Source organism: Gymnogyps californianus, chromosome 2 (assembly GCF_018139145.2).
Source record: "Gymnogyps californianus isolate 813 chromosome 2, ASM1813914v2, whole genome shotgun sequence".
In the NCBI taxonomy this organism is placed as follows: Eukaryota; Metazoa; Chordata; class Aves; order Accipitriformes; family Cathartidae; genus Gymnogyps; species Gymnogyps californianus.
Window position 1 is genome coordinate 133,807,044 of NC_059472.1, and position 9,864 is coordinate 133,816,907.

Below are 9,864 nucleotides of genomic sequence, written 5' to 3' on the forward strand. Positions count from 1 at the left end.
CTCATACGCACAAATTTGATCCAGGCCCTAGCAACAGAAAACAAATTCTGTATTCTTAAAATTGCCATATATGAAGAACACCACTTAAGGTAATTTGTCACCGTGTCTTTTGTCTGAATTACCAAATGTTTGATTTAGGTTCGTGGGGCAAACAGATGCATGAGGGGGGTCATTAGACACAAAATCAGTTGAGAAGAGAAAATAAATGACGCTGATCATGGAGGTATAATCCGAAGAGGCACAAAATGGCGTGTCTAAGCACATACATATGGATTATGGAGATAAACCCCCGCTTCTCGGTGCCACCACGGACTACCCCACCCGCCCAGGACCGTGGCAGAGATGGGAGAAAGGCAGAGCTGCCCCGCAGGAACCTGGGGGGCCGCAGCCCCGAACAGCCACAGCCCCCGGGGTACTCTGATGCTGAAACAACCAACGGCGCCGCCAGGGCCTCCGCCATGACCGCGCCACACGGCGACGCCCGCGCACCCCAACCGGCGCCGCGAGGCCCGTGTCGCGCCGCGCCGCCAAGCACTCAGGAACTACGTCACTCCCCGCGGCCGGGACCCCGCCATTCCGCGCCCCCGCCCCACCGGATGGTGCGTGACGCCATCGCGGCGCGCCGTGCCGGGTGCCGCCCCCGTTGTCGTCGCCGCCGCCGCGGCCGCCTGCGCGGCCCCGCTGGTGCCCGCCCGCAGCATGGCCGTGGCGGGGGGGCCGCCGCTGCTCGCCCCGCCGCTGCCCGCCGCCGCGATCCCCTCCTTCGCCGTGGCCCGCAGCCTGGTGGGGCGCCGCTACTCGTGCCTGGTGGTGGCGCCGCACCGGAGGCACGTCGCGCTGGCGCCGCGCTACCTGGGCCGCAAGCGCACCGGCATCCGCGCCCAGCTCGACGCCGAGCTCCTGCGCTACTCGGAAAGGTGCGGCCGGGGAGGGGGTTCGGCTCGGGCCCTCCCGGGCGGGGGGAGGCCTCAGCCCGCCTGGGAACCCCGTGCCCCCGCCTGGGCTCGCCGCGGCCGCGGGGAGCGCCCCTCGCCCCGGTGGTGGCTGTCTCCGGCCTAACAGGTGACGGTGTGTCCCCCCCTTCTCCTTCCAGCCTTCAGGGTGTGCCGGTGGCTTACGACAACATCAAAGTGGTGGGTGAGCTCGGGGACATTTACGACGACCAAGGATTCATCCACCTGAACATCGAGGCGGACTTCGTCATCTTCAGCCCCAAGAAAGGCAAAAAACTGGTGGTATGCAAACGCGTTGTTGTCTCATGGGGCATTTTTTTTATTAAGTAATCAAAGCTCGGCTTATCTCCATCATCAACAGAGGTCTGGGACTTAGGTGGAGTTCTATTTTAGTTTATATTAGTAGTTTCCTCGTGTATGAGTAGTTTACAGTAGTTTATTAGGAGTTTGTAGTAGTAGTTTTTATTTTCATCTGTCTGTGCTGTCTGTCCCTGTATTTGTTAAATTTATATATAATATATATTACAATATTGTATCATAAGGATTACATACTATTAAATGCTGTATCATAATTTTGTGTATCATTTATATCGATGCTTCTTTCTGAAGAGCAGCTAATTCTCAAACAGGTGTGTTTGTTCTTATTTAATAGTAGCAGGAATGTTTAGGAATGTTGAAGCTTGCCTTTCGGTAAAAGGAAATGTGTGCTCACAGAACAGCTTTAAGCTTGTTGATACCTTTGCTTCAGTACTTGTGGGAGAAATAAGTTGAGAGTTGGCTTACATTCGTTGCTGTGCCATACGTTTTGCAGCATAGCTTGTGTCTTTCTGAATGTGATTAAGAAATGAATGTATCCTCTTGCTAGGAAGAGAATGGAAAAACCATCAGTGTCTTTCATTCATCCCTGGGGAAAACAAAGGTGAATAACGTTTGACATGCAAATATGTCAGAAACCCGCTGAATGGAGTACTTAAAAGCTTTTTATGTGTCATCTGTATCTTTAGGTGCTAAGTAGTGCTGGGCCAGCATGAAGGCCGTTTTAGGCAAGTAAATCACACTTAAAATGGCTTTAAAGCAAAGTTGATGGCTGTAGTGTGAGGAAAGAGTTACGTGTTCTATTCAGGTACTCACTGTGGCTAAATCCCATGTTTTGACTTTCTTTCTCTTACAGATACAGGTTCAGTTCTATTTTGGGAGGAATTGTATGAAGAGTATATAAGAGTAGCTTTGATTTTAGTGAAGAAGAGTTAGCTTATTTGCTAGGTAAACTGACTTCATAACTTGTGCATAAACTCTTTTCGAAAAGTGTCCATTTAGGAAACTAAATACATATCGTGTGCGTTTAAAGGGGTGATCTTTACTATAGCTTCATATGACATTCTTTTTCTTTTTTAGGGTGTAATTAATAAAGTGGCCCCTAGTCATATTGGCTGCCTGATACATGGATGCTTCAATGCTTCTATCCCTAAACCTGAACAAATGTCAGTTGTACAGTGGCAAGAGCTGGGGTTAAAAATAGGGGATGAACTGAAATTTCAAGTGTTGCACTTGGATTCTGATGCAGCTGGGGTGTTCTTCATTCGAGGAGGACTCACTAAAAGGAGGTATTGTGCCCTACTAGAGAATATTTTTAACTGTTTTAATGGGTTTGTTACAAGCTAAATAATTTGAATTAACATCTTAATCTTTAAGCTTTCTTATATTTATACAAAACTGTGTCTATGTATAGCCTGTGTTAGTTATCTTAAACTAAAGTTTCTAGTGTTAAGGACTCCCATGGAAGTTTTCTCTGGAAAAATAAAAGTAGATTTTTTTTTTTTTTGAGCTTCAAAAATCTGAGTGTGCTGACCTATGAACTGTTGATTGCATAAATAATACATGTTCAAAATAGCACCCCCAAATGTCTAGAGTAGCTGTGTTTATGAATGTGTGTAGGCTTTTCAAGTGAAAACACTCCAGTTCCTGAACACAATGTTTAGATTGGTGTTTACATACACGCGCACGCGCATTACGTGACCACAGATAGTTATATGTGGATGAATTAAATGCTTGCTGAAACATAAGAATATCAAAGATGATACGAGAAAATGCATCACCTTCCTCCTTTCACTAATGCCTCTAAATTTTTACAGCAGCTTGCTAAAGATCTTAATCTTTAAAAAAGTTGATTCAGATTTTTTTTTTTAAACAGTCATTTGCTGAGCAATTTTTTTGTACCAACGTGGTTATGTTTTTAATTAAATGTACGATATGACTACTGACAAAATCATAACATTTTTTGTTTGGTTTTTCTTTTTGAATCTGGAAGGATGCTCTGGATTGTTACGGTGAACTTACAATGAAACTTAACGATTTTGTCCTCAGTGCCTCTGGGGACATCTTCTCCTCCATGGTTTTTAACTGCATTCTTTCCGTATTTGTCTTCCTAAACATTTTCTCCAGTGCTCTCAGTTGCAAGGTACCTGCTGGTTTTTTTATTTTGTTTGGGTTTTTTTTTCTTCTTTTTTTGACTTTTCTGGCATCACCTTTGTTTTAACTGTATAGACTTCAGCAAGGCAATTGCTTGGTAAAACCAGCAGTGTGTCTCATGCATGATTGAACAGGCCGTTGGCTGTGCGTGTTTGTGAATAACTTAAAAAAAAAAAAAAAAAGCTTTGCTACACAATGTGTAACTATGAATTAATGGCTGAAGGAGTGCAAGAAAAGAGGAAATATCAAAATGGTCTGTACCGCATTTCAGAGAAGAAATTTAGGCTAAGATTTGAAAGAGAATGTTGATTCTGTGGTAAGAAGGAAGCTAGTTGGGTAATAAAAATTACCGTGAAAGTATTAAACTAGCTTTATGATTTTCTGTAACTAGAGTATCATGTTCTCCATTCGTTGTTGTTTTTAGCAAATGCTTATCTTTTATCTACTTGGTGTAAATACTGTGTTTTAGCAAGTTTTGACATTTCACTGTGTGAGGTGTACTTAGATGTCTCTACTTCAGCTTATTTTGTATATTTCTTTACAGCATGCAGCCCAAACAATTTGAGACCGTCACTGACAGCACAAATGGAGATGAAATTCAAAAGCTTGACCACCAGGAAAATGGCTTGAATGACTCTGGGGGAGCTAATGTCACAGAGGAGCCTCTAGGTGAGACGGATAACACTGGGAGGGAAAATGCAGAAGAGCAAAGTGTTGATGCTGTGAATGGATTATGTGATGATAAAAACAAGAAGAAGAAGAAAAAGAAAAAGCATAAGCAAGAAGAACAGGAGCATGTATTGCCTACCAGTGACTCCAGTGGTTACCAAAGTGACCATAAAAAGTCAAAGAAAAAGAAAAGAAAGCATTGCGATGAAGTTGAAGAAGGTGAATTATCTCAGCTGTCACAAGAACCCAAAGCTAAAAAGAAAAGGGACTAAAGTCTGAAGTGCCTTTCCTGAATAAGATTTCAGATGTTTTTGATAAGCTTCCAATAAAATGCTGTTTTCAAAATGCATGTGTATATTTCTTTACTAAACAATCTGCTCTGCTAGGTGGGATAATGTTCGTGTGCATATGTGCACCAACAGTTTGAAAGGCAGGAGCTTTTAAAGGAGTGATAGAAGAAATAGGATAGAAGCAATATCTGCCTGGTTTACTCACTGGAAAATAAGGCACAAAAGAACAGTGGAACATAATTACAGGAACACATGGATCACCTCTGTGTCTGCTTCCCAGTTCCATGCACTAACCAGTGGCTAGTTATGATCTTTGCTACCCTAATTCCATCCTTGCTGCTCAGTGTCTTGATTTTATAGGAGTCGATTAGGTTTATCTTTGGGGTTCTGGGAAATACACCTGAATTCCCAGGGGCTGACGAGATTTTTTTTTTTTTTTTTTTTTAGTTGTAGTAAGGGGCCATGAATGCCTGTGAATGACACTGCAGCCTGACTTAAAGGTTAAGCAAACTTGAGTGGCTTGGATCTTTCAAAACACCTTTCATGGTACTCTAGGAAAAACACTACGATCAGTTGATTCAGAGCAAGTAGGGAAGATGGGAGAAGATTAATGTAATCTAGTGTAATGAAGTACCACTTACGGGTTAGAATACCACAGATACAGGCTGATAAAGCAGTTGGTAATGGGATATACTTTGATAAAGTTCATTTTTATGCATCAAGCTCACTGACTTCACAGGGGTTTTTTAGGAAAAAAAAAAAAGCTAAAGTGCAACTCCAAACTTTTTGTGCTGGTTGTAACTTTCAAACACTGCTCTCTAGAAAAGCAGGTACCTACTGTCAGTATTTTCCAAACTGTTGGAATTCATGTTAGTGAAAAGTTCTGACAATGGGAAAATGACAGTCAAACGTTAACAAATGTGCCTTTATTAAGAACTAATTTTCCTGTTGTACATACATGATAATTTTTAGAATATCAGTACTTTTGGTTGCAGCTCTTTTCTGTTGTGAGGAGTTCTGGGGAGAACTGTAGTGTGACGTGGTCTAGGCTAAGTCTTTAACTGAGGTAGGCGGCAATGATTACTTTGATATTGATTTACCTATTACAAGAAGACACAACCAGCTCTTTGGAAGCCTTGTAAGTAAACAGCAAGTATGTGGAAACTTGCTGTTCATCTGTCTGTTCTTAGGCGACAAAATATTTTGCTCTAGTGATTACGTTGATGCTATTAGCTCACTTTGCTAGACTTACATGTGGTGCTTAATAACAGCCATTCATATTGAAAGTGTTCTGAATTTAAAGTGTGACAATACTTGTTTTAGGGCTTACTTTGTGCTATATTAATGTCTTTTATGTATCTGTAAAGCTCCAAACTTACCAAGACAAATGTAGTTTCTGTCTTCCAGGCTTGATGGCATGGCAGTACATCATAGGCATTTTAAAGTTATTATGACACCATAAAGAACCATGTTAAGAGTTTTTGAAGACCTATAAGGTGAGCTTAAGTAGCCGTTTATGGGAAGCAGAAACTTCAGTATATCCTCTTTTGCTTGCTCTTCAGCATACTTGATCTTGAAACCAGTTTCTGGACAGTCCTGAGATGAACATGAATTGTCCCTGTTGTGTTTCTACATGTGACAATGCTGACTCTTGAACTACATGCAATTTCATGGATGCCGTCTCGTCTGTCCATTCTTCCTGTACTGTGACAAAACCTGAGAAGTCAGATAATGTTTGTAATTTGTTTGTTACAGCATGCTACAAGGTCAACTGAGGGCAGTATTCTGGTGTGTTAAGTGTTGCAGAGAGTAACACAAAGTCCCACCCTAATGTGCTTAAAATTCAAATACACAGGACAGGCTGAAGGTTGGGATATAATTTACAGTCAAAAATTATCTGTTAGCTCCCCCTTCTTTTTTCTTTTTTCTTTTTTTTTTTTTTTAATGGATTAATGTAGAGGGAAGAAGTTAGATGGGTAGGTAGGGAAGATATATCAGAGAGGAGGATGGCAAGTGCAGATATTTTTTGTTGATGCCTATGGGAAGAGAAGGATGGAGGCAGCTGCTACTGCAGATGAACCAAAGACTCTGAGTGTAGTATGAATTCATCTGTTAGTCCTTAATAATCATTATAGCTCACTTTCCCTTTTAGGGAAGGGAAATACATCTCCAGCAGACCCGCTGTTGGTGACTATGGCATGAGCCAAGCCCCACCAGTTCATAAGACCAGCTTGTAGCACCAAGACTTTGTCTTGCTCTCTTCCACCTTTTCATCAGCGTGGAGAGAAAGGAGACGTTCGGGGGGACAAACTGAAGTTGCAACTAATGGATCAATTAAAGTAGATGGTATAAATGCTTTCAGCACTTTGAATGCTCTTTTTCCACTTTTGCTGCTTTACCATTCTCTTACTGAAAGATAATTGCCTACTGTAATTTAACAAACCATGCAAACTGGTTTTTTGAGGGTATTGAGCAACTTTTCTGAAAGCCTAAAGTAATCTGTCTCAGTTTTGGGCCTTACTTAAAGCCAATTTTTTTTTTGGCACATGAGTGTGGCCGGCACCGTCTTGTATCATTTTTTGGTTTTCTTTCTTGGCTTACAACAGAAGAGAGCAACTAAAAAAAAATTAAATGCAGGAGCTGGCAATTCATGATTGCTGAACAAGTTGTTGCTCCAATGTTACAAATACTAGAACATGTTACATTAAATTCTTGCTAGGTTAATATGCAAATAGCAACTGTGCTACAAAATAAAATTGTAGATTCCTTTGCCTGACAATTGTACAAAGCAGTTGAATTTTCTGCTGTTTTGTGTCTTTGGAAGGGGGAAAGTGAAGAAAAGACTTTAAAAAGGAAGAAAAAGAAGTGTTTTTCACAGTTGGAGCCAATATTGGCAGCCTCACAGCTGCACTGTTGATGTTGCTGTAGACACTGTTTCGGCATTAGCTAAATATGGCAAGAAAACTTGGGTTTCCAAAAGTGAATTGTCACTCTATTCATGACTTTAAATCACTTCTCTTTGTTTTTTCCCCCTTAAAAAAAGTAAGATTTTCCGATGCTTGAAAATTACAAAGGAAAGAAGCTGAACTTGACACTTTCCATAAAAGTTTCTATGAAGTTTGATCATTATAAATGTTTAGCTTTCTGTGTTCCTCTGGACTACAAATGAAGAGTTGTACTGACTTTTGAGTTGAGCCGAGATTTTTGAGTATAGAGAACAAACATTTGTAAAGCTTCCAGTGAGGCCAGGTGACTTCATATTTGTTTGCATGGCCCTTCTGTTCCTTTTTTTTAGAGTGCATTCTAGTACAACTCACTTCTGTCACATAGCAAAGAGAAGGTTAGAAAGTAAAATTGTATTTTGTCGTATAATTATATTGATGGTTACACCAAGGGAACTATCAGGTGACCTAGAGAAAACATGTGCTGTTTTTTTTCCTGTTTTAACATTAAGTTGGCAACAGAGCCAATACTCACTTCTGTCTGTGGTTGATAATCTTTTGTCTGTATTATGAAAAATGTAGTTCCAACTTAATCAGCTATAATAAGTTTCTAAAGCAGGGACTGCTTCTTTGTAGTATTATAAATATTTTGATTCTGTAAACATGTTTCTCAGTGTATTGCATGCCTTAGGCAGAAGAGCAAGCGCTCTTAGAAGAAAGTATTTTTAGCTCTCATTAAAACAATTGTTTTGTACTCTCTGAAGCTTGCAATGATCTGCAGTGTTAACTTTTGCTCTTTGTCTTTTCCTTGCTTCTAGTAGAAACAAATTCTTTGCTTTTGACTTGGCAGTTTTCTGCTGCTTAAGATATGCAGCCCAAACAGCCCAGTGGAAGAGCTCTAAGGAAAGGATTTTTTAAAGGGCCTAAGTAAGCTAGCTGCCTTTTGGAAAACATGAGCCTTGATCAAATCTGCCTCTGAATAAACAGTTTGCCTTTGGAAGCATCCCAACCTTTGATATATACTCAAGTTATATACCCAAACTGTTGGAGTTGTACTTTTTTTCCATATACCTATGAAGAGGTGATGTGATCTGATGCTGTCAGGATTATTAGGGTTGGCTATGAAAGGACTGAAATAGTTTCATTCTAATAAGGCATATATTTTTCTTACCATAATTTTGATTCTATTCTGCTATTTAGCTTTCAGAAATTCTGTAATTTCAATAAAGCCTGAAGGACTTCAGTATCCAGTAGACTTAGTCTGTTTATAGGGAGAAGATACTTTCTCTTCTGGATTCATGTGAACAAAAATAAGACTCTGAAAATCAAGCTTCGCACTTCTCCAACTTTGTCAGTAAATAAGTTTTTTACAGACACAGGTCATGATTTTTATGTCCTCCATCATGACTTTACACATAACTAAGTTAGGGCTGGGTTAAATTCAGCTGTAAGTCTTGTAGCAAGCCATTCAGTTGACCTGATGTTAAGCAATTAGGAGCAATTTCAGCCTGTCAATGGATTCAAGTTCCCCTAGAGCCAACTGTCCCAGGTAAAGATGGGTAAGAAGGAATGAGCTTTAGTTTTTCCACTTTACCTATCCTCAAGAACTTTTAAAGGACCCCTGCTCAGAGACATTGAATACGTAGATGATCTCTTCCCATCTCCCGAACTATTATGTCTATAGTGTATTATTGCTGCTGGAACATTTCTGTTTCGGCCAGAGACAGTTCAACTCAACAAAGACTTCTTTGAGAAATCTACCTACAGAAACAGCTAAAATGAACTTTCTGTGCAGAAGGTGAGTGAACTGTAGAAGTTCTTAGTACATAGCAAAGAAGCCTTATGAATAGAGGAAAGAATTTTGGTACAAAACTCATTATCAGTACCTTCCTCTTCTATGGATTATTTTAGTGTATATTTCAGATGACTAGAAGGTGGCCTTTGGTGTCTAAAGCTATATGATACTTGTTAAGAGTGCAGGTACCAAGATATGATGGATTATTGCTCCTTATCCTCTGTGCTCCTTCTCCCTTTATGCTTTCTTTCACTGGTGCCTTTGGTGTATGGGGACTTCTCTAGGAATATTCCTACTACACCTGAAACATGAGGCCTCATTCAAGATCAGGATTTCATTGTGCTGCACAAATTGAGTGAGGAGAACCATGTGTTTAAGAAGCTCTGGTAAGAGCCAGTCTGTCAGTCATTGTGGTGTTTAGAAGCTCACATTAGGCGTAGTTGATCCACTAGAAGCTTGGACGATGAAAGAAGCAGTTCTTTGTCAAATACCTTGACTGAGTTGCAATTAAGGTTGCATTTAGAAATAATACTGCAGTTCTATCTGCAAAGCCATGATCAGTGGGCATGACTTCGTTGTGGTACTTATGTGCACAACACACAATTTCTGCTGAAGACTCGGGAGTGCAGCAGTTAGTGGAATGCAGGCTGTGCAAGTACAGTCCCAGATTTGATTGATTGAAAGTATTTTGTCAAAACTAGTGTGGAATAACTAGTTCATGAAGCTGGCTGAAGCCAGAGTCGTCT

The 9,864-nt window shown here is 40.8% G+C and overlaps 1 protein-coding gene across 1 annotated transcript; it reads left to right on the plus strand.

The window, feature by feature from the left end:
* The first annotated feature begins 699 nt into the window (after positions 1 to 699).
* POLR1F (RNA polymerase I subunit F) lies at positions 700 to 4,430 on the plus strand. Its single transcript, XM_050891997.1, has 4 exons — positions 700 to 917; positions 1,094 to 1,235; positions 2,349 to 2,557; positions 3,967 to 4,430. The coding sequence occupies exons 1-4, from the start codon at positions 700 to 702 to the stop codon at positions 4,361 to 4,363; spliced, it is 966 nt and encodes a 321-aa protein (XP_050747954.1). The 3' UTR covers positions 4,364 to 4,430.
* The last annotated feature ends 5,434 nt before the right edge of the window (positions 4,431 to 9,864 follow it).